The sequence below is a fragment of the Monosiga brevicollis genome, genomic scaffold (assembly GCF_000002865.3).
Source record: "Monosiga brevicollis MX1 MONBRscaffold_12 genomic scaffold, whole genome shotgun sequence".
Classification (NCBI taxonomy): domain Eukaryota; class Choanoflagellata; order Craspedida; family Salpingoecidae; genus Monosiga; species Monosiga brevicollis.
In genome coordinates this window covers 799,962-823,217 of record NW_001865049.1, presented here as the reverse complement: position 1 = coordinate 823,217, position 23,256 = coordinate 799,962, and the positions used below count along the sequence as shown (strand labels likewise).

The 23,256-nt window shown below is 56.0% G+C and overlaps 5 protein-coding genes across 5 annotated transcripts; 2 read left to right on the top strand and 3 right to left on the bottom strand.

The window, feature by feature from the left end:
- Positions 1-19: 19 nt before the first annotated feature.
- MONBRDRAFT_8804 (uncharacterized protein) lies at positions 20-4,943 on the bottom strand (the record flags this gene model as incomplete). The annotated part of the gene is made up of 5 exons (XM_001746315.1): positions 20-135; positions 157-214; positions 1,807-3,756; positions 3,867-4,031; positions 4,185-4,943. 5 exons carry the CDS (start codon positions 4,941-4,943, stop codon positions 20-22), a joined length of 3,048 nt encoding a protein of 1,015 aa, XP_001746367.1.
- Positions 4,944-5,113: 170 nt separating this feature from the next.
- Positions 5,114-10,663, bottom strand: MONBRDRAFT_37353 (uncharacterized protein; the record flags this gene model as incomplete). Its single annotated transcript, XM_001746314.1, has 6 exons — positions 10,165-10,663; positions 9,344-9,663; positions 8,906-9,029; positions 8,709-8,790; positions 8,424-8,587; positions 5,114-5,587 (listed from the first exon to the last, which is right to left on the bottom strand). Coding segments are annotated over exons 1-6 (1,638 nt in total), but the record flags the coding sequence as incomplete, so codon positions are not given.
- A 1,942-nt stretch (positions 10,664-12,605) lies between these two features.
- On the top strand, positions 12,606-15,342 carry MONBRDRAFT_32700 (uncharacterized protein; the record flags this gene model as incomplete). Its single annotated transcript, XM_001746437.1, has 2 exons — positions 12,606-12,851; positions 12,976-15,342. 2 exons carry the CDS (start codon positions 12,606-12,608, stop codon positions 14,464-14,466), a joined length of 1,737 nt encoding a protein of 578 aa, XP_001746489.1. The 3' UTR covers positions 14,467-15,342.
- An 854-nt stretch (positions 15,343-16,196) lies between these two features.
- On the bottom strand, positions 16,197-17,248 carry MONBRDRAFT_8801 (uncharacterized protein; the record flags this gene model as incomplete). The annotated part of the gene is made up of 2 exons (XM_001746313.1): positions 16,197-16,960; positions 17,011-17,248. 2 exons carry the CDS (start codon positions 17,246-17,248, stop codon positions 16,197-16,199), a joined length of 1,002 nt encoding a protein of 333 aa, XP_001746365.1.
- A 714-nt stretch (positions 17,249-17,962) lies between these two features.
- MONBRDRAFT_26029 (uncharacterized protein) lies at positions 17,963-23,136 on the top strand (the record flags this gene model as incomplete). Its single annotated transcript, XM_001746436.1, has 21 exons — positions 17,963-18,041; positions 18,165-18,257; positions 18,338-18,514; positions 18,621-18,703; positions 18,796-18,873; positions 19,028-19,091; positions 19,226-19,275; positions 19,711-19,795; positions 19,883-19,982; positions 20,070-20,145; positions 20,239-20,289; positions 20,420-20,613; positions 20,696-20,801; positions 21,061-21,159; positions 21,244-21,554; positions 21,645-21,743; positions 21,839-21,906; positions 22,023-22,102; positions 22,417-22,584; positions 22,700-22,993; positions 23,080-23,136. 21 exons carry the CDS (start codon positions 17,963-17,965, stop codon positions 23,134-23,136), a joined length of 2,412 nt encoding a protein of 803 aa, XP_001746488.1.
- Positions 23,137-23,256: the final 120 nt, after the last annotated feature.

The window sequence follows — 23,256 nt, the reverse complement described above, 5'->3', positions numbered from 1 at the left end:
TGGTGAGGCGGCTGATTGTCTAGAGAACACGGCGTAAAAGAACAATTTTTCTTGTCATGGAGAGCAGCAAAAACATTCGTGCGCACAAAAGACCGACCTCGCGTCGGGCCGGGCCCTCGCGCTCTGCGGCGGCTGCTCTCTATGTGTTGGAAAGACGTAGAGGTGACGTAGGGGTCAGATCAAGGCACACAACCGTCTTGGTCGGCATAGCGAGCTGTGGTGAACAACCATACGTTGAGGGAGTTGATTTCAGCTTGCAGCAGGCCAGTTGCTTGACGCAGATCATCATGGTGTTGGCGTGGTTCTAATGTCCCACACAGCTGGATGAGCACCGGGCTTGGATGCTATGGGTGGGGTAGCTACGCAGGACCAGCAATGCAGGTTTGCGCGACTCTTGTGATGCGCCGGCCGTACCGCCGCTGAAGACGAGTCGTGGTCCCTCCTTGACGAAGCCGAGCGCAGCCTTGGATGGGTGGCATTGGCGAGGATGAGCATGCAAAGGTGCAGGAAAGCGCCAGGACGAGAGTCCCAGCCACTTAGAGGGGTGAACCGGTAGAGGGACGAGCGCGTACCATGACTTCCTCACCGCCCACCACCTGGTAGACGCGAGACTGGAAATTCATGTTGGCGAGATTGATGCTGCGAAACTTGTCGTCATCGGGATGGTCCAGCAGGTTACGCACGTACACCAACGCAGTCTTAAGCGCCACCAGGGTGCGCTCCGACCCGTTGCTCTCGCGCAACCGGCGCAAAGCTGGCGTGATCTTCATGCCTCCTAAATGCAATGTCGCCCAACGTATCCGGTCCTGACAGTGAGCCCCGATAAGCCCCGATAAGCCCCGATAAGCCCCGATAAGCCCCGATAAGCCCCGATAAGCTCCGATGAAGCCGATGAACTCTTGATGGAGAAGAAAACGGAAAAAAAAAAAAAAGAGAAACCGAAAAAAGAAAAAAAAGCAAACGGTCTGACGTTTTCGTTTTTTCTGATTTCGTGTGTGTGCGTTTCTTAGGGGAGGAGTTGGCTGCAACAGAACGGGCGTTGGAAAGTGACGGGGGTGCCGGGCGGAGAGAAAGAGAAAGAGAAAGAGAAAGAGAAAGAGAAAGAGAAAGAGAAAGAGAAAGAGAGGGGGTTGCTGAGGTATCAACTCGGGGGACGGGGGGCAGCGGTTGCTGCAGGAAAAAACTCAACCCCATGGAACAAAAAACAAATACAAAACAAAAACAAGAACAAATCACTGGTAACGCGACGGCATTGGGGGGTCAACGCAGACGGGCCCGAAGGAACCCCCTTCATGTGCATAGACAAGCGTTTAATAGTTACTTCTTTATTGTTATCAATCAGAGGTCAGGTCGATAAGATCGAAGCGCAAGAGGCAGCCTGGGCTCGGCGTGGGGAGCGCACCACAATGGATGAAGCGCTGCACTTTAGACGATGGTCTCTTGTTGGCTAATGGACTGGGGGAGAATGATGCGGGAGGTGCTGCCCAGGCCCCGAACAGGGTGCGCATGCTCTTGCGGCTGCGTCTGTTGTTGTTGTTGTTGTGACGATGGTTGGTCAGGGCTACGATGCTGGCTGTGATGTGGGTGGTGGTGGTGGTGGTGGTGATGGTGATGCGGAACGGTGGGGTCGAGGTCCGGGCTGTCCAGGGCCACCGTGACAAAGTCCTCAGGGCGTGGGGTCGGGGAGTCGGGAGGACCCTGAATGCTATCCACTTCGGCGGAGCGGTTCGGATCCAAATCTGGGTAAGAGCCGGGAACAAGCCAAGCTGGAATCCAGTGCCAGGGGAAAATGTAGTGGAGCACCACGTTCCAGATCAGGGAGCCCGCCCCAAAGGCAATCGAGGCACCCCACAGCGTACCACCCAAAGGTGTTGTCTCAAAGGCAAGACCGCCATACTGGACAATCAGGACCTGGGCCACAATGGTGCCCAGCACCACACTCACAAAGATGGGGTTGGAGAAAAAGCCAACAAAGGGCCGGCAAAAGTTACCCAGCAGGCGAGGCAGGCCGGGCACGGTCAGGTTGTCGTTCACCACGCGAGCATTCAACTCGTTGAAAATTTGCATCCACACAAAGGTGTTGAAAATAAACGTGTAGTGCTGTGTCAAAATTTCGTCCTCGCGCTGCTGCACGGTGAGGTCATAGCGCCGTCCACTCTGGATGTCAAACATCTCGTCCGCGTAGAAGATGAGCAAGAGAAGGACGGGTAGCTGATACAGGGCGTGACCGAGGATCTGGCGCATCATGATGCGCGAGACCAGGGGCTGAGAGCGCCCATAGGGGGCACGCTCGAGCAGTTCGGCTGTCGGGCGCTCAGTGGCCAGGGCCAAAGCCGCAAACACGTTCATGATGAGGTTGACCCAGAGCAGCTGAACAGCGCGGAGGGGTGATTCACGAATGGCGCAGGCGCCCACAAAGGCCACGGTGAGGGCCACCACGTTGACGGTCAGTTGGAACACGATAAACTTGGAAATGCTGTCATAGACGTTTCGGCCCCAAGAGATGGCCTTGACAATCGAGCTAAAGTTGTCGTCGGTGATGACAATGTCGGAGGCCTGGCGTGCAACGTCGGTGCCGGCAATGCCCATGGAAAAACCCACATCGGCCTCGGCCAGGGCCGGGCCATCGTTTGTACCATCACCGGTGACGGCTACAACCTCGCCGGCCTTGATGAGCCCCTTGACCAGGTTGAACTTGTCCGAGGGCGAGCAGCGACCCATGACGCGGAGCTTGGTGCCAATGCGCTGAATCTCTTCGTAGTCCAGCGAGCCATCCTCTTTCACAACGCGACGGCGGAAGTCGGGGCCCTCCATGACGACGCCTTCGCCATCGTCTTGCTCGGTGATGATGCCGCAGTTGATGGCAATGGCGCGGGCGGTAATCATGTTGTCACCCGTGACCATCCGGACGGTCACACCCGCGCGCTGGCACGTGGCCACGGCGTCGGGCACTTCGGGCCGGACAGGGTCCTGGATACCAACAAAGGCTGAAACGACGAGGTCAGTGAGCAACTCTTCCTCCTGCTCCCAGTCTTGCGCCTCGTCAAAGTCCTTGTATGCGATGCAAATGACGCGCAGCGCTTGCTCGGCAAAGCGCACAATGACGTCCCTCTCCAGTGCCGCACGGTCATCCGCCGTGAGGGGCTTGGTCTGGTCGTTGCCCACGTCGTAGGCGGTGGCAAAGCTGAGAATAATCTCCGAAGCACCCTTGACGTAGACGCGGTACTTGCCACTGGGCAGGCGGACCACCGTCTCCATGCGCTTGGTAGCCGAATCAAAGGGGTACACCTTGACGTAGTCTTCCACGGGCGTCTCCTCGCGGTAAGCCGTGTACGGACGGTCGCTGAGGTCGTCGGCAAACTTGAGGCACGCGCATTCCGTCTTGTTGTTCTCCTGGATGGGGAGGCCTGATTCGGGATCAATGCTGTAGTTGGCAGAGCGGCTGCTGTTGAGGGCAATGCTGGCCTTGAGTCGTTCAATGAGGTCAGTTGGCAGGTCACGGGCGTCCTCAATCTCGTTGAAGACACGACCGCCAATCCAGGCCTTGACGACCGTCATGCGGTTGGTGGTGAGGGTGCCAGTCTTGTCGGAGCAGATGGTCGTAGCATTGCCCATGGTCTCGCAGGAGGCAGGTACGCGCACAAGGTTGTGGTCGTTCATCATCTGCTTGACCGAGTAAGCCATGGAGATGGTAATGGCGAGGGGCAGGCCTTCCGGAATGCCCACGACCAGGACCACGATGGCTGTCGTGATAAACTGCGGGATTGTTTGGAACCGGGCGTTGGCCGTTGCAGTGAGAGTGTGGCTACTGATCAAGGCGGGTTGTGGCGGGCCAAGCGAATATCCGGGCGTCAAATCACGCGTACCTCGACGTAATCAGACCAGACGTCGGCCGAGTAAGAGTTGCCGTCCGTGCCAAAGTATTGCACGGAAAAGGAGACGACGAGGACAACGAGGGTCAAAAGCGCTACCGCTGTGGCGGCGTAGCCCACCTGCAAGGCCATGCGCTGCAGCTTGGCTTGCAGAATTGACTAGAGAGCACCGAGGGCGGAGAATCACACAAGCACGCGTGTCAATGTCCGAGTGCGGGAAAGGGGTGAAAATAAATCTTTACTTGCACATTCTTTTGGTGACCACCACACATACGTGGCTGGCGCAAACCAACGAGGTGGTACACGCCTCACCTTTTTCTTGTCGGGACCCTCGTCTTCGTAGTCGCTGCTGCTCTCACTGTCGGACCGGGCCTTGGAGACGCCGTCGCTGTTGGAGCTGGGCTCCAGGCTGGAGCGTTCCTGCTCATGAGAAGACGTTGTTTCGTTGAGCGTGCTCAGCGCGAGGTGACTATCCGTCTGGCGCTCGTGGGCTGGCGTGTGAGCGTTGTCAAGTTCAAGCAAGCGGTCTGATTCTTCTTCGCCCACGCCGGTGATGAGCTTTTGAATGATGCCCTCTTCGGAAAAGAGGCCCACACAGGTCACAATCATGGTGCCCGAGCCCTGCTTGACGCTGGTGCCGGACAACAACCACGGGTCTTCCTCGAGGCTCTTGGGTACGTCCAGGGACTCGCCCGTGAGGGCCGACTCATCACACTTGATGTGGTCAGCGCGGAAGAGGACGCCGTCGGCGGGCAGAACAAGGCCAGCGTGAATCTGCACAATGTCGCCCACCACGAGGTCCTGGTACTTGACGCGCACTTGTTCGCCGTTGCGAATGACGTCGGCTTGGAGACCGGATTCTTGCTTCTCCATGAGCTCGCGGAATTGACGCTCCTTTTGCAAGTCGTTGATGGCGGTGACAAGGATGACAATGGCGACGGAGATGAGCAGAGCCAGACCCTTGATCCAGCCCGTGTCCGGCTTGTTGCTGACGTAAACGTCAAGGAACAGGGAGAGGATGGCGGCAATGGTCAGGACAAAGAGGATGGGGTCCTGGGCAGCGTCCCACATGAGCTGGAAAAGCCCTTTGGCGGCTGGGGGTGGGGTCTGATTGGCACCAAAGGCGTGACGGCGCTGCCAGAGATCTTGCTCAGTCCCGGGGATACCTTGCTCGAGGTCCGAGTGTAGGCGGGCGGCCAGGCCTTCGGGGCCTTGAAAGTCGCGGTTGAGATGATTGACACCATCCTCGTGGCGATCAGCGATGAGGCGAACGAGCTGGGTGAGGCGAATGCCGTAATCCTCTTCCGAGTGTGGGGGGCGGCGGCGTCCAAAGCCAAAGCTAAGGTGGCTCTGGATGCTGTGCAGGCTGCTATGGCTGTGGTTGCGGCCTGGGCCACGACTATGGCCGTGGCTGCCGTGGTGGCCATGCCCATGGTGACCGTGGTGACCGTGATGATGGTGGCTATGGTGGCTGTGAAGGCTGTGTAGGCTGTGGTGACTGTGACTCAGGCCTTGGCTGTGGCTGAGGTGATGGCCCGAGCTGTGGTGGCCTCCGGGGCTGTGGTGGCCTGAGTGAGCCGAGTTGGGGACGCTGCCGTAGTAATGGTGATGGTGATGGTGGTAGTGGTGGTGGTGCTCGTAGAGGCGATTGGAACTGGACGAGTTGTGACGGGAGAGACCGTCATCGCTGCCATAGCGCTGGATGGCTTCACGACCTGTCAGCGGCGGCGGGGTCGGCTTGGTGGGTGGGGCCGGGTCGGTGGATTGAGCGGGGGCGCCCTGGTGTGGACATCAAGCGGGCAGCTATGGTGAGAAACAAGCGATAAGGCGGTGCGAGGGGCGGGGGATGGGGATTTGTGGGAGCCCTGGGGCTGATTGGCCGGGGCCCAACGTACGATGCTAAAGCTGACGCGGGAGCGGGCCAAGGGGGAGCCGGGAGCTGCCGACTGTGGTGTTGCGTGGCTGGCAGGGGTAGATGTGCCATTGTGCCTGCCATCGACGGAGGCAGCAGGCCGAGGACCGTGGGGACCGACGCCATCGGATGCAGGTGCAGACGCGGGTGGCGAGGCGGACATGGCGACGGGTGCAAAGGCGGGCGCGGGCGCGGGGTGGCGGCGCGAAATGCAGTCAAGTCAGCGTGCAAAGCCGCGTACTTTTGGGTTTAGCCTCTACAATGAGAGCAAAAAAGGGTAAGGCGATCGCGGTACGGCCAGGCTGGAGGTGATGCCCGTGGGGTTGGAGAGACCACGGAACAAAAAAAAGGAAAGAAGGAAGAGGGGAAAAAAAAAGGGGACGATGGGCTTGGGGAGGCTTGCACGCGCGCGCGCTCGTCGGGGATGGGGGGTTTAGAGCAAGCACCTGTGGTTGCGTCGTTGGCCTTGGCGCGGAGAAGGGCAGTGACGGCGACGCGGGCGTCACCGGTGTGGACAGGGGCAAGCCCCAATGTCCTGAAACTCTCTCTCTCACACACACACGGGCAGGTGGAGGGGTATTGCCAGTGCAGGTCAGGGAGAGCGGGAGGTGGAGGTGTGATGATGGTTGACCGCGTTGATGTAAAATGCCACTTGAAACCCCCGGGAAGACACATGAGGTCTCTCTGATCCCTGTTGGCATCGGTCGGTTATGCCTGGGGAGGTAGAGGTGGTAGAGGTGGGGCAAGAGTGTTGGTGGAGCTTGGAGCTTGTGTGTGGTCGTCCCGTTTGCTGCTGCTGCTGCTGCTGCTGCTGCTGCTGCTGTCTCCAATCTGGTGTGTGAAATTTTCTTGCAATGGGGCAGGCGTGGGGGCTGGAGTGCGCGCCTGACTCCGACCGACTCTGGTGGTGGGAATCCATGGGACGGGACGGCCGCCAACCAGGCCCAAACAGCAGCCAGGTGAAGGGGGGGTGTCTTCTCATCGTGGCCCGTGCGACAACAAGAGCAGAGAGAGAGAGAGAGTGAGAGAGAGACGCGGCGACACGTTTACGTTTTCGGTTTTTTTTCTTGTGCGTGTGGGTGTGTGTGGGTTTCTAAGCTCCCTAAGGACAAACGCAGAAGTCATAAAGGGGGACAGGGGTGATACACAAGAGCGACCCCCGTCGCAGTTCCTGAGGCAGAACCCACAACATGGTGCAGCTTCAATGGGTGAAACAAAAGCATGTCTTTACAAGTTTGGATCATGGGACGGTTGTGGGTGCTTGGGCAGGATGGAAGATGTAGATGAGATGTCCGTGTGTGTGAGTGCCTTGCATGTCTTGTGGTGCACAGCGCCGGGCGCCCTCACGCGCGTGGTGTGATACAGGGGCAAGAGCGATTGGCAACGCGGTGCACGGTCGCGGAGAGGGGTATTCTGATGCTGTCAAGTGCATGGTGGTCATCAGCATCATTATCAGCCGAGTTCGGCGATGCATTGACCTGTCGAGAAGCGTCGGGCGGCCAATGAGAACACCAAGGGCTTCCTTTGTAGGCGTGTGCTGACGTCGATAACACCACATGCATGGCTTGGGGACACATAAACGGCGGCGGTGGGCGACAGTGGCGACGGCGATGTGCGACAAGACATTCAATTCGTCATTAATGGTTTGGAGGCCTTGCGAATCTGGCTGGCCTGGCTAGCCCAACTGGCGATGATTCTGGAAACCTTTACATTGTTTTTTCTTCTTCTTCTGCTTCTTTTTCTTCTTCTTGTGGTTCTTCTTGTTCCTTTGCTTCCTATGGTTCTGGTTTAGGGTTCTACTTCTTCTCCGCTTGCTGCTGCAAGGCTGGGGTCCTTGCTGTCTCTTGCTTCTGCTTTCCCTCAAATTGACTGGACGCCATTCTCGCGTCCACTCGTGTGTCAAAGTTCTTGAGGACTCCATAGCCACGAATATGCATGTTATGCTGCAGCCCCTGAGGCCATGGCGCTGTCCCTGGCGCCCTGAATAATCTGATGCCACTGCCGACGGCCCTTGGCCCTCGAATCAACCCCGCGGGCCTGCACTGCGAGGGCACATCAGGATGCGTCTGATGCGCTCTGATCTCTCTCACATTCGCCATGCACCACGAATAGCCCCAAAACACACGCCTGCGACACCCCGGCGCATCTGAATGGCATATATCACGTCACCGTGGTGCAGAATTGCGACATGGGTGATACAGTACCACCCAGGACAGAAAACGATCCACATGCACAAGGGCGCCAGGATAGCACCAATCCATTTTTTATGTTCACCCCTTGCGCCAACTGCATTCCGAAGTTTGTATCACTCCTGTCTTGCCAAGTTTTCGTTAGAAGAACAAGAAAGCAGTGATGATGATGATATCGTCAGCACTCGGATTACGCAATCACAGCCCGTGCGACTTTGTGTGTGTGTGTGTATGTGTGTGTGAGAACATGAAAGCTGCACCCGTCTACCAAGTCACTCGGGCCGGAGTTCGTCGAGCTACGGCTTCGGCCCGGAGGGCAGCAGTGGTACCTATCAAAAGGTACAACCCCGTTGCGACCGCCCCAACATCCATACGAACCACCATCAGCCTGGGCTTGTCACGAGACGAGCGAGTGAGTGCATGTGATGGCGCTTGCTGAAGCTGCCTTACCGAGGACCTCTTGAATGGCCTTGGCCTTGGGGGACGGAGGATCTGTGTAAAACTCGGTCGCTCCCCAGCAGCCATAGCGTGAACACTTCCCGACCACGCTAAACTGGTGATAAATGTCGACACCATTGCCCCAGGCCACGTCCTTGATGTCGTGCACCAGCGCCCTTTGGATGTTGGCATCCCTACTCGTGCCGCCCAGCGCGAGCCAGCGTAGACGTCAAATGGCCGGCAGAACACCCATCCTCGTCCCACCAAGGACGCAGTGCCTCAGTTTGGTTCACGTACCGGTTAGCAAGGATAAAGGCGGATAGCTCGAGTCCGGCCTTGTCAAACTGCCCCCCGACGTCATCGCCCGTACCTGCTTCATCTGTGCACGACAATGCCACGTTGTGAGTGATGTGAGAGAGCACTAGTCTTGTGGCCCTGGCCACAGAGCCATGTATGCCATGAACACGACCCGGCGCCTGCTCGTCCCCACATACACGATGCGAGGCGCAGGCCAAAGGCTGTCTTGAGCGCCGCAAATTCAATGGTCATGTTGGTGTTGTTGGTAGCCGCCTCGTAGTCCAACGTTTCGGCAATATACGATGGCTGCAGCTCGCCGTACTGCGCCACCCAAGAGGCGTCTGGTGCAAAGTACTCTACTTGGATCAAACACAACCAAGTTAGGCGCGGCAGCAGACACTGGGCAGCACTGCCCGCGGCTGCCCTGTCGTGCCATACTAGTCCTACGCGCGCGCGTGGGCGTGTCTGCCATATATAGAGGCCACAATGAATGTTCTTAGAACCCCCCCGCAGATAGGGGCCATATATACGTAGTATATATGTATAGTAAAAAAAACAAGGTCATTTGACTGGGCCGCCGGCCATAATAAAGTTGCATGGCCGAGGGTCTAACGTGATTCGACAAATGCCATCACCTGCAGCTGCAACTTGTGCTTGTCTCTTGGTTCGACGTATCCGGCGTCCTTGAGCATCTTCTCGATGACGGGGCCGTACTTGTTGTGCTTCACCCTCGTCGCCCTTTGCACCAACTGTTCTGGCATGTACTTGCGGTTGGACCGCGCCTCGTTGCTGGAGAATGTGACGTCCCCGTACCTGATGCTTGTGCGGCCAATGGCCACGAAGTCGAACGCTGCTTTGGCTGGTCCTTTCATTTCCCGCTTGCGAGGGATGGTCCGCGGCTCAAACTTGGCCGTCACCCCTGCTTCCTCGGCAATGCGGACAAGGCTGCGGGCCACTGCGTTGTGGCGGTTGAGAACAGAGCAGCGCTTCTCCTGAGCGCTTCGTTTTTTTTTTTTTTTTTCGAGACTTCCTCGTCTTTATTTCTTGTATAAAAACTGGGTATTCGGTTCTTCTTGGCTATACCCAGAAAAATAAGGCTCGTGTGTTCAAAGTAATCCTTCTAGCTTGTCTCCAACTTCTTGGGCTCCACCTTTCTTCTAGCGGCGGGGGCGTGCGGAACTCAATTAGGCCCTTCCCTTTTTTTGAAGTAATGTAAACGTCCTTCTATAAAAACTGAGCATTCGATTCAACGTGGCAATACTCAGAAAAATCAAGCTCGTGTGTTCAAACTCTACTTGTTGGTCATGGTAAACGTTCTCCAGGACACTGGGCTACCCTGGCTAGGCTAGCCCAGTGGATTACTACGACCATGTTCTTCTTCGTGGGCCTTGGCAATATTTAAAACCACTGGAACAAGGGGTGTCGTGCGACTCGCTGGGGAAGCACGCCTACGCACTCATGACGCGCAGAAGCAGGAAGGTTGCGCGTGATCTTCCGAAGCCGTAAACTTCCTCCACTGCCTGCACTTGCAGGCCGCTTCCGGTGAGGCGGCCCCGGTTCCACTCGGCGCACCAAGACTCGTTGAGGCGCCTGGCGGCCGCCTTGGCCGTACTGTCGCAGCCGCTGCAGAAAATGTGGCTGCACCAGGTGATATCATTCCTGGCTATTTCGGCCGCTCGTTCGAGATCTGCTTCCAAATCCTGGCGGAACGGGCCATACAGCAGCGAGCCGCCACCGCCGTCTCCGTCTCCTTCGCCGCCGTCAAACTGTTTGGAGCCGCAGGAGGCTCCGCAGAAGCTTGGGGCTGGTGCTCCGGTCACAAAGGCCGGCGAAGCGCAGCAGCGTGTACAACCAAACCCGTACAGCGTGTACGCGGCGACGGTGCGCCGGTCGTGGTCTTGGTGTTCTGGGGTGCTCTCTGTGCCGCCCATGTCGCGTAGGTTGGAATGAAATACAGTCAACTCTTCCTAAGTTGACTAAAAATTTCACGACCTCGCCCAAGTTGACCACTTCGTCTCCATGGAGACTCATGTGACTATATGTGTGAGGCGCAGTCAAAATTCCTAGTAACTTGTTTTTCTGACGAATGGAGTTAGCGAGCGTTGGTGAGGTGCGCGCAGCCTCCAAAAAAACCCGAACTTGATAGGGTACTCCTGTGACGCGCCACGACGCTGCCACCACGACTGCCAAAAAGTCTGACATTTTCATTTCGTTCGCGTTCTCGAGTTACAGATGAGTCAGAGACAACTACCCCTTGCAGCTCGCATGCATAAAACAACCATAACTTGTCTCAGACATCAAGCCCAGAAAAAAAATTTTACATGATCAGATGCGCAAAACTCAACTCTTCAAAAGTCGTTTGCAGGTGTTTTTGGCTTAGAGACAGCTGTTTCTCGAGTCTGACAAAAACTAGTTAATTTGAATTCTAAGTGATGGGGGTTTTTTTAAGACAACGATGTAGGCTTGAATAATAATAGGGAAAAAAACACGCAAAGTAAAAAAAAAACAATACTGAAAAGATAAGCTTGCACAACGTTGTAGGCTTGTAAAAGATTTTTTTCCAAGCCTACATGCTTACTAAAGCTTACTTGGTGCTGGGAGGGGGAGAATCCCGTGGGCAAAGTCGAGGCGACACAACGCCTCGGGATGCTTAGAGTCTGAAGTGTGATATAGTGTAATCGTTAGAACAGCTGTTGTGCATGTGTGTTGTTCGATGGACCCCTTTTCGTCGGACAAGACTTAGCCAGACTCTTCAGGAGAGATGTCAGCACCTTGAATGTCAGATAATATCAGATGAAGCCCGCCTTCCACATCACGTGATGTGAGGTGTTCCTGTTGTTGTGGATATCGCAGAATGTGCTCGTTCATCAGGTGATCAGCTGACCTCTCCTCCCACTCCGCAGGGGCGACAAAGTATAAACTGCGTCAGTCGTTGAGGGGCGTGGTCTCGGCGCCACATCAATGGCAGCGCCCGTCCAGGCTCTCTCCTGGTACATGGGACACGAGATGCATGGCTTCTGGCTGCCATGTATCTGGTCAGTGTAACCGGCACTCTCTCGTCCAGCACGGTCGACCAACTCACACAGACACGCTTCATCAGCTCGGCCGATTTCAAATCAAGGCAGTGACAATGTTCCGCTACTCCGACACAAATCATCCGATTGCCTAATTCATGTTAGTGCGCACCACCATGATGATTCAACGCCGTTAAAGTCACGCGACCCCCGCGAAAATATTTCGAAAACAAGTGGAATGATCGTCACGCTTTTTATATGTTTAAAGTGTGACGTTTGATACACATACGTTTGTCTGGTGGCGAATCGCGTCGCGTGCGATGTCACGCCACCTCTTTGTTGAGGCGTCTCTTGCCTTTCTCGCAGCTCGTCGCATAATCTGCTGATCACCACTTTCCACACCTCCACACCCCTTCCCAAGGCATAATAAACTTGATGTCCCACACCCACACCCCGCACTCGCACACGCGTGGCCCAAACCACAAGCAACGTAACGCGTGGGGAAGTAAGGTCAGGTCAGGTAAGGTGATGATGGTAAGGTGTTTGTTCATATATGGCCTTCTTTGGTATTCCCCCCATTCCATCTGAAGGACAGCCCAGCAAACACACTCAAAACAAAAGAGAAAGAGAACGAGAGAGAGAGAAAGAGAACGAGAAAGTCACGCGTTCGTTCGTCGACACTGCACATTCAACATTTCAACGCTCTCTCTCTCTCTCTCTCTCTGTCTCTCTCTCCCTCCTTCTGGCTCGGTCTGCTGTGGGCATTTTCACGATTCGTTGGTCTTGCTGAACGCCGACTCGTCCTGTGGCTGGAGGTGGTCACTCGTGACGGAACCCAAGGATCAGCTTTGCCTGCCGCCTCACACAGCTACCAACCTCGAAAATGGCTGCCGCGCTTCGTGTCGCTGCCATGCGCCTCGGCGCCCCGGTGCGTCGCCACCTGCAGCAGCACCGCGCTGCCACCAACTTTTTGGCCCACCAGCGCAACGTGGCAACTACCACGCGTGACCAACACCCTTTGGCGGCCGCTACCAGCATGGATGCCTCATCCGACTTTGCCAACATGACTGATGAGGCCGTGCTGCAAGCCCTGCACAACGGTGATATCAAGCTCCACAACCTTGAAAAGGTGAGGCGCCACGCCCCGCTCCGCTCTTGCCCCTGCCCCTGCACCTGTACCACCACCCGTCTGCGTCGCCTCTTGTCGCACCAGCTCAACGATGTCACTCCTCTTCGCCATCAATTTTCTCTAGGAACTGCGTGACTGCCATCGTGCCGTTAATGTGCGACGTGCATACCTCGCCGATTGCCTCCACCTCGAAGGCAAGGGCTCGGACGACAGCCAAATGACGTTCAAGGACCTTCCCGCCGATACTTTTGATTACCAAAACTTTTACGGCTCAATCGAGGGTGCCAACTGCGAAGCCGTCATTGGCTACCTTCCACTCCCCGTGGGCGTCGTGGGCCCCCTTGTCATCAACGAGCAGCCCTTCCGTGTGCCCATGGCCACCACTGAGGGTGCCCTCGTGGCCAGCACCAACCGTGGCTGCCGTGCCATCTCCAAGGCGGGTGGTGCCAAGGCCATTATTGTCAAGAACGGCATGACCCGTGCCCCCCTTCTCCGTCTGCCCAGTGCCTCGGCTGCCGCGCAAGTCCGCCTCTGGATTGAGCAGCCCGAGAACAAGGCTGCTCTCACTGAGGCCTTTAACAGCACTACTCGCTTTGGTCGTCTTCAGTCCATCGATGCTTGGGTCGCTGGTCGCAACCTCTACGTGCGCTTTGCTTGCCACTGCGGTGATGCCATGGGCATGAACATGGTCACCAAGGGTTGTCACAAGGCCGTCAACCTTCTCCAGGAAAACTTCCCCGATGCTCAGCTCATTTCCATGTCCGGCAACGCCTGCTCGGATAAGAAGGCAGCTGCCATCAACTGGGTCAGCGGCCGCGGCCGCTCCGTCGTGGCGGAGGCCCTCATCCCCAACGACATTGTCCGCTCTGTTCTCAAGACCACCCCCGATGCCATGATCTCCGTTAACATCAACAAGAACCTCATCGGCTCTGCCATTGCTGGTACTTTGGGTGGCTACAACGCGCATGCCGCCAACATTGTCGCGGCTGTCTTCCTGGCCACCGGCAACGATCCCGCTCAGGTGGTTGAATCTTCTCAGTGCCTGACCATTCTCGAAAAGGACGGCGACGACCTTCACGTGTCGGTGACCATGCCCGCCATTGAGGTCGGCACGGTTGGTGGTGGTACTAGCCTGCCCGCCCAGGCTGCTGCTCTCAAGATGCTTGGCTGCCAGGGTGCCAACCGTGAACAAACCGGTGCCAACGCCGACACTTTGGCTCACGTCGTTGCTTCCTCCGTCATGGCCGGCGAGCTGTCTCTCATCGCTGCCCTGGCCACGGATGATCTTCTCAAGGCCCACATTGAGCTCAACCGCAAGGCACCCACTCCCAGCAACCCGGCCGAGCCCCAGAAGCGCGGTATGCATACCGATGCCCGTCAGCTGCACACTGGTCCTCAGCGCCACTACGCCGCCTTTATTGGCCATCCCTCAGCCGGTGGCCCTGTTCAGCACGGCCAGCACGTCTCGAGCGCTCTCCATGATGAGCCCAGCCTGTACTTCTACCCTGGCATGTCCCTCGAGACGATGGACATTCCTTGCCCTATTGGTGTGGAGATGGCAGCTGTCTCAGATGAGGACCTCTATGGTGAAGGCCCCATGCTTGTTGTCCCCTAAGCAACTGCTTGGTCTTCCTCTGTCGCTAATGCATGCATGTTCTCGCGTTTGGGTTTTCTGTCCCTCGCCTTTGTCCCTTGGCACACGCTTTCGCCCATTTCCAATGCAATGGGCGTTGGCGTGATGAGTGCGCACCGGGTGCGCTTGAGAGCCCTTTTGTACTCTTATTTTTTGTTTTTTTTTTTCTGTCTGTGTTGACCGCGTGTCTTTTCCTGAGTTTATGAAAGTGACCACGCGGCGCTGGGTCGAGCCCTTTTTCGTGCTTCTTTCTTTTCTTTTTGGGTGCTCATCGATTTCTTGACGTTCACTGTTGCCTGTTTCTTGCTGTTGAGCCTTAATGCCCTTCTCGGTGCCTCTTTCTCTGTTTTCCGTTTTCTAAGCGAGATACCCGTCCTCTTGAACTTCTTCCGTCGAGAGATTCGGTTTTAATTGAAACCTTTTCATTCACCTCGTCTTTTATTCCTGGGTTTCTTCTTGAAGGGAGGTTTTTCTTTCCACATCTTTCAGACCATTCAAGTTTTGTAATCATCACGCAACGCGACTCACTACGAGGTTCGTGGAGGTCGGTATTTCAGGCCTTCGTCAGGAGAGCGAACGAGTGTTGTTGCGGTACGCCAGAACAGCTCTCCGAAGCTACGCTCCTCATACGGAACCTTCGCGTGGACATAAACCAAGCAACAACAAGTGAGCGATCAATGCTGCTCGAGCTGAAGCCTCCTGCTTTTGAGCCATCATTACCTTGAATTCACGCATGGTCTCGACGATGACAGGTCGCACGAGGCTTTGCTTGCTCAGATCCAGGGTTGGAAAGAGGTGGTGGCAGATGTGGTCATTGAAGGAGCCAGCCAGCACAAGCTTGCCCAGCAAGCCCAGATCATTGACAGCATAATCTTGCGTAGCTAAAATGGTATGGCTACGTACCCGGGGTGTTGATGAGGCGGTGTCTTCTCCATCAAACTCGCTTGCTTGCCCCGGGCACTCGGGGAGGGGTCACTCTTACCGTCCAAAATCGCGCTCCTCGGCGACCAGCGGCTGACAGCCTTCGGTCCAGCCGAACTCACTTCGATGCACGATGAGCGAAGTAATAAACAGAAGCCACACACCGATGGTATGGATCAACCATAGCTGGGCCAAGCCCACCCCACCTTGCACGGCATAAAAGATTGCCAGCTGTATGCACGGGTGACACCGTGCCGAGAATGGGCAATTCAGACAGGATCAGAGAACCAAAAGTACAACGCTTCCGAGGCTGCGATCACCTTAAAGAGAGAACAACACAAGCACTCCAGACCAACAGGCATCAATCTGGACAAACCTGTGCCACCTTGATCAAAACCTCGGGACGCCACGGCTCCTCCCGCGTCAGCCCGTACATCACGAGCCGGACCATTTCCATGACTGGGATCATGCAAAAGAACACAGGCACGCTGTCGGACAATCGCGTTGAGATGAGTCTTCAGAGCCGTTTGTCTGAAGGGCGCTTTCCCATTGACCTTCACCCGCCAGTGGTGAGCGTAGACTCTGTCACCCCTGGCTTCTTGCTCCCTCTTTATATAACGCAAATTGGTACGCACACAATGATGGCGCTAAGCATGGTCTGGCTGGGCTGGCTTCGGAAAAAAGTGGCATAGGGTTCCACCTGCGAGGCTTCAATATCAGGATACAAGTTCTGAGATGCAGCAAGCAGCGACGTGAGCACCAGCCAGCCGATGCCTGCTGGAAGGGCAGGGTCATTGGCCGATTATGTCACAGACCGGATACGAATGGTGACTGAGAACGTGGCTGATCCGCCATTGGTGGTGCCCAAAGCAGGTGAGGTCAAAGGTATATCGCAGGATATGATTGCGCTTGTGCATGAAATTGTGGCCAATCCCCATGACGGGGAGTGTGAGAAGTCCCGTGACGACGGATAGAGCCCAACTGCACCAAAACAGCGTCCCAAACAAGCCCAAGAACCATAGCGCCACAAAAGTGTAGCAGTAGGCCAGCATCACCGCCGTGGGTGCTTCAGACGTGCCGTTTTGCTGCAACGTGGCTCGAACGCGGTCACGCAACGTGCAGTAAAAGCCGTCCGGCTGCCACTCATAGGCATCAGCCGAGGCGTCGGAGCTGGTGGCAGGAGGAGGCGTGGAACGATCAACTCGGTATTGCTGCAAGACGGCACAAGCCTTGGCCTGATTCAGATGGTGGGTCTCAAAGAACACCGTGACATCTGAACCCCGTGTCATCTCGAGCCACTCGCGCCCACCGGGATGGCGTGACAGGTAGGCGGTCAGGTCATACAGCTGCCCGTGGACCTGCCAAAGATGCGCCGGAACGCCAAAGACCGCCTGATCCCGCTGATTCTTCTCCGCCAGCCATTTGGCCGGACTGGCTGGTAGCAAAGCCACGCGCGGGGCGAGAATGTGTGCCCGTTGTGACGGCAGCTCGGCCCGTGCCGTCGCCGACCCTACTGCATCGCGCGCCATCACACAGCTTTCACTGGTTTCGTTCTCTGCCAAAATGAGGATCATGTTTTCACTGCTTACGCCCACTGTGACTTACCGTACAACTGGTCACTGCGTTCGTGTTCACAGTATGAGATTATTGTCACTGTATTCGCTAAACGATTTGATCGAGTGACCGTTAAGTCGCTGCCGCTGCGCGACCCGAGCACGCCCCGACCACTCACCCTTCGAGGCATCTCAAGCGCTTGTGGGCGCCCCGTCTGGTCTTTGCCTTCCCACGTTGGTTGCTGCAGATCTTGACCCTTGCTTTGCTGCCCCTCCCAACTCTTGGGCATATTCGGTCCGTGACGTTTTAGCGGTTTTGGCTTCTTCACCCCTCCGGGCCCTTGGAACCTGATGACGACTCTCCCTCACCTCGGTTTCTTGTGGCATCGTCCTTGGCTCGTTCCTTCAATGTGGGCGCCGGTGTTTCTATCTCTCCAGGAACCAGGCCTCCGTGCATTTCCCAGCACCCCTCTTTTTATCGTTCCACTGACACAACGTGTTCCACTTTGGACGTCAGCACCGTTGCTGCATGTGCGCTCGACAGCATCGAGCATTGCATTGCATCGCGTCTGCCTGCCTGAACTGAGAAGCCTTGGACTGCTGTGTCCGTTTCTATTTGATATTGCCGCGCGGGCGTCGTGGCACGCGTCTCAGTGCGCAGGAGCGGCTGGTCCGATCAGCAAACCGCAGCATGAAGCTCATCAAGCCAAAGTGGCTCCACCATGGTCCGGGGTCGCCTGATCCCCGATCCCCGGCGCTTGGCCCTCCTTTTCCCCTTGCTTCATTTATTCAAATTCGCCTTGCCCTGTCGTAGAGCACAGCCCAATTTATTCGGTCGACATAAGTCATGATGGTACCCGTCTGGCCACCGGCGGACAGGGTACGTGCCCAGCTGACGCTACGCCAACGGCTGCCTGTTGAACCCTGTGGTTGCCACACTGATTGGCCGCGCCGGTGATGCTTTACTCGTTGTCTCGACAGATGGTAAAGTACGGATCTGGGACATGCGGGCCCTGCGCCTTCTGGCTACCTCTGGCCTGGACGAGCACTCGGGCATCCTGGCATCCCTCTCTGAACATAGTGGTTCGTTCGATGCACGTTATTTTTATTTTTTTTTTAATTCTTTTTTTCCCCTACCTGGTCTCTCGTCTCGCTTGGCTGACGTTTTCTTACTTACTGCTTGTAATTTCCCGTTTCACGCCATAGCCTCGGTCAACTGCGTGCGCTGGCATCCCTATCGCCTCCTTCTGGCATCGTGCAGTGATGACGGGCTAATCCTTCTCTGGCAACCAATGACCGGTACGCTTCTATATTCCATCAACTGTCAATAATGATTCGCTGCCCCAGTGTCATTCGCGTGTTCACGCCTCGCTGTGCAGGTGCCTTTGCCAGCAACTTTGGGGAAGAGCAGTCGACCGAGGGCTGGCGTCCGCAGACCGTGCTGCGTGGGCACGGTGAAATTGATATCGTCAGCCTAGCCTGGTCCCCCGACGGTGATCGCCTCATCTCCTGTGCCATTGATCACCGCATCCTCGTCTGGCAAACGTCCACTGCTCGTAAGCCATCTGTTCCAAACCCCCCGTATCATGGCATTGGGTTCCTCATGACGTGGAGTCTCTATGGCCATGCTTACCGCTGTCACGTGCGTTTGCTGATTGCCAGGCAAGATCTGCGAGCTTGAGGGTCACGATGCCCCTGTGCGCGGCATCAGCTGGGATCCTCTGGGGGCTTTTGTCGCCTCACAAGTTTGTGCTTGCAGACTGCCTCGATGTCTTTGTTTGCGCGGTGACGTTAAGACCCCTCTGATGCTCTTTGCCTTGGTACCCCTCGGTTTTAGGGCGAAGATCAAAAGGTTTGCATCTGGGACACGACAACTTGGAAGCAGGAGGCTGTCGTCACTGAACACTTTAGCCAGGTCGAGCCCCTTTCTCCTCTTGCGCCCTTGTTCCGCTGGTGCAAATGTCACCTCGCTGTCCGTGCTCACGGCACACCCGTGTCCTGGGCTACTTGTACCACGTGTGTGCACGTAACAAACCCCGCGCAATCTCCTTTTAAACTCACTTTGACAGCAAGGAGCTTCGGGCATGTTCTATCGACTTGACTGGACTGCAGATGGCTTGGGTCTCATTGCTGGTCTGTTTTGTCTCCTCGTTTTTTAAATCTTGTCTGCCATCAAAATTTTGTTGCGGTGGGCGCTGGCTATGCTCTGGGCCTCGCGCCATCCCCATTTCAGTTGCCACGTTCACCTGCATTTTGCGTTCCTGCAGTACATGGCCAAAACAATCATTTCCCCGTCGCTGTTTCCATTGATCGCAAGGTGGGATTGACATGTCAATGTTATCTTCTTGGCTGATCATTGCCTTCGCAACTTTGCACACCTTATCGGCGCTCCCCGACCCTCGCAGGAGAAAGCTCGAGCTTTTGATTTTGTGGGTCATACAGGGCCTGTGGCCGTGGCTGTGAGTACCGTTCAGCAATGCCCAATGCGTCAGCCTTTGCACAGCGAGCTCATGTCTTGGTTTTTTTTTATAACCCTTGCCAGCGCTCGTGCCGCAAACTGCTTCGCTCTCTGGAGTCAGCGCGCCACAGCAAGCAACATCATTCCTGCCTTGCGCTCGGCGGTGAAGATGGCTCAGTCTCCATCTGGGTCGGTTCATGAGCGATGAGCTCGCAATCTTCCTTGGCTTGCAAATCAGTTTCAATTCTTGTCATCACCATTGATTGCTTTCACTGTTTTTGGTATCTATCGTAGCGCTCGGGATATGAGCAACCGCTCGCTGCCATCCGCAATCTTTTTAGCAACAGCGTGACCGATATCGCTTGGAGCCCACTGGGCGGTAAGTCATTCACGATCAGCCCGATGCCTGTATCCAAGCGTGCACGCTCACCTCAAGGATGTCGTGCTGTTTCGTGTGTTTTGGTAGCCGGCGAGTGTGTCTGCGTCTCTGTCGATGGTTCCGTTGCCTTAATTTCACTGAGCCCAGGCGAGATTGGTATTCCTTTCAGTAACGCGCTCCAACACAAGTACGTTCATGTGAAGCACGGTGATGGCCCCCTGGCAACCTAGCTCATTGTCGCTCATCGTTGGGCATTTGAATTGCCAACGTACAGGCGCTTGCAGGAGCTCTATGGGCCAGGCGTCTTTGAACGCCCTGTCATGGCAGCCAATTCAGCTGCTTTCGCATTGGTGGGTGAGACGCATCGGAGATGCGTGGTGGGCAATCGCAAATTGATTGCGGTGGCATGACTGATTCCTCGCATGCTTTGCTCGTGTTATCAGGCTCGTAGCGTTGATGCGGTCGCGGCCTCGCATGGCCCGGAGGCCGACAGTGTGCGTACGGATGCTCGTGTATTGACTTCTGCCCTTGGTCTCACCCCGTGTGTGCTGTGGTGCCAGAATTGGCCACATGTCCGTGCATACCTTCTGTTTTGATTAATACGCCTGCTATGATGTCTGATAGCCAAGCCGAAGCAGCGAGCCGGGTCGTCTGGAGCAGCACGATGGGTCTCCGGCTGCCAAACGCCGCTTGGAACCTGTGTCAATGGGTTCCAGTGCTGCCGCCATGACATATACGCATCAACGGGAAAGGCGCACCTCTGACAACCGTAGGCGTATTCAGCCAATGGTCGGCATTGTCAGCTCAACCTCCACACCGTACGTTCTGAGCAGGATAAATGGTGCACCTCGCGACCTCTTAAATCAAGGCTTACCCACCTTGGCGCCCGCCGTCGAATAGCTTGGCCACGTCGGTCGTCGGCAACACGTCAAGTGACCCAGCCGCAAACAGCGTCATCACCACCACGGCTCAGCCCGTGGCCCATGTTGCCGGCCCTTTGGTTGACGTAGGTCTTGCTTGCATCCTGCATCGTGCGGCACAAGGCCCGCTACGTTTTTTTTTTCCGTCTCGAGACATAACAACTCCTCGCTCCGGCTTTTGTAGCGCCAAACGGCAGCTGGATTGGCACCGGCAGCTCTGGGAACCATCCCCCGGTTACAAACGGTAGATTTGGAGCTGGCTTGGCACCACGTGCTTCTTATCGCACCCTTCTCCACCGCTCACTTTTTTTGATCCCCCATCTCTTTGCGTCGGCTCGGCCGTAGCTGAGTGCGGCGGCTCTGAGCGACTCTTTCACGTGCCACGTGGCTGCCGATCAGACCGCAACCACACCAAAGCTTCGCCTGGAAATTAACAATACTTGGGTCTGTAGACGGCTGCCACTACGCTGGCCTTTGGCATCTGACATGGCTTCACGGTCACTTGCATCGCCTGTTGCTGTATCGCAGGTCAAGTACACGGAGCATAAAAAGTCCCACGTGATGGGCCTAGTCCAATGCTTTGGTCCAGAGGAGAACACCGCGCCCCTCCCGTCATCAAGCCATGGCATGGCTGGGGATGAAGCTGCAAGTAGCACCCAACCAACCTCAGCCACAAGGAGCGCTTCACAGCTTGACGTAACACAAGCAGCCCCACCCACTCCCATCTGGGAAGCGGTTGTTGGCGAAAAGGTTGCATGCTGTGCCACCAGCACAACGGTTTTGGCTCTAGCCTCCCAGGACGGCCATCTTCACTTCTTCAGCTTGCAAGCAGGCCTACGGTATGCAAGCTGTGTTGTGAAGAGAGTACGGGTCATGGGGCCTTGATCTTGGTCAGCTCACACTGCCTTGGCTGCTCGGTGTTCAAGCAGGCTATCGCCCCCCTTTCGCGTTGCGCCGTTTGTGGCGTTGATGCGCTTTGTTGAGGACGTTCTCATTGTCGTAACATCAAGCGCGCGCGTTTACGCTTGGTACGTCTTTTCATCCTCTCCTACAACTTGAATCCCACACGTGTGGTACTTGCCGTTTCGGACTCATGCCAGGGCGTTGTACTACACCACGTCAGGCGTGTCGACTCTAAGGGTGCCCTCAGCAAGCTGTATGCCAATGTTGATCTCCAGCCCGTCCTTCCCGGTATGTGCCTCGGAGAAAAAGCGCGATCAGACGACACAACATTCGGCGGGGATTAGTCCGTGTTGTGTTTCGGCATCTGTTTCATCTGACCTTGGATACTCCTGGCTTGTCAGCAGGCCGATCCAATAGTAGCACCCTTGCTGGGGTGGACTTGCTGGACAATACGACGCTGATCGTATATCTGCAGATGAAAGGGGTAAGCCACCCCATCATGCCTCTGAATTGACCTATCTTGACTGCCGCGAGACCGTGCTCAAGCGTTGGAACTTGACCTAGACCGTCAGCCGTGCTTATGCGTGGGAACCACAGGCTGAGATTTGGGTGGAGGTAGGCTGCTGTTCCTCTTTCCCTTCGTGCCTTTGATTTTCTTCGTGTCTACTTTTGAAACATCGTATTTCCGTCTACCACCATGGTCATCATCCATGTTTTTTTTTCTCTTGCTTACCTGCCGCAAGGCTGGCTTCTAACACGCGCCTGTATTTTTTTTGGGGTGGACGCAATATGGTTTAGCTGGCAGCTCGACATCCGTTTCCATCTGTGTTGGCTCCTCCTCGGGCGCTGAGCGCCGCGGTGCAGAATACCGATTCAGCCCTTTTGCGCCTTCAAAGCCGGGTCAATGTGGTTGCCGCTTCCGCTACGCAAATGCGCGAGGCCGCCGCGCTGGACGAATCAGCCCTGGTCAGTCCTAGGCACACTTGTATGGCATCCTTGACAGGAACCTCGCTTTTCTTCTGCCCATCTCGTATGGTGAGCTTGAGGACAGGGACACACTCATGCAACCGTGTCCACGCAGCGCCTTGTCAAGGTCAGCCAAGCCGAGGCCAATGTGGTTACAGCACGCGTGATTGGGGACGTGGCAGCCTTTGAGCATGCCGTACTTCAATTCGCACGAATTTGCGCCGAGGTTGGAGCTGTTGATCCACTGCGTGCCCTTTGTCGAGGGCTCTTGCAAAGACCACCAGCCTCTCCACTTGAGCAGGCCTGCTACAGCTGCACGGGCTGTGACACGCTGCTTGTGCTGCGCCGGGTGCTGATGCTCTTGGCCAGTCGATCCGATCAAGATGCGCTAGTCGAGGACATGAAGGAGGTGTGTTACTCTATGATAGAATAGGATCAGGCAACTTTCGTTGAAATCTCATGCGTAGCTGCCCTCTTGGGTTGTCTTGCTTGTAGCTTTTAGATGAGGCGCAAGCCAGTCTGGAAAAGGGCGCCGCTCGCGCAACTACATGAAATTTTCCTTCAAGAAAATCAGCATGAACTTGTTTAAAAGCGAGTGTGGCTCCTCAGATCCTGATATCATCGGCATGCCATCATCAGAAGGCGGGTCAAGGCTGAGGCGTCGAGTGTGAG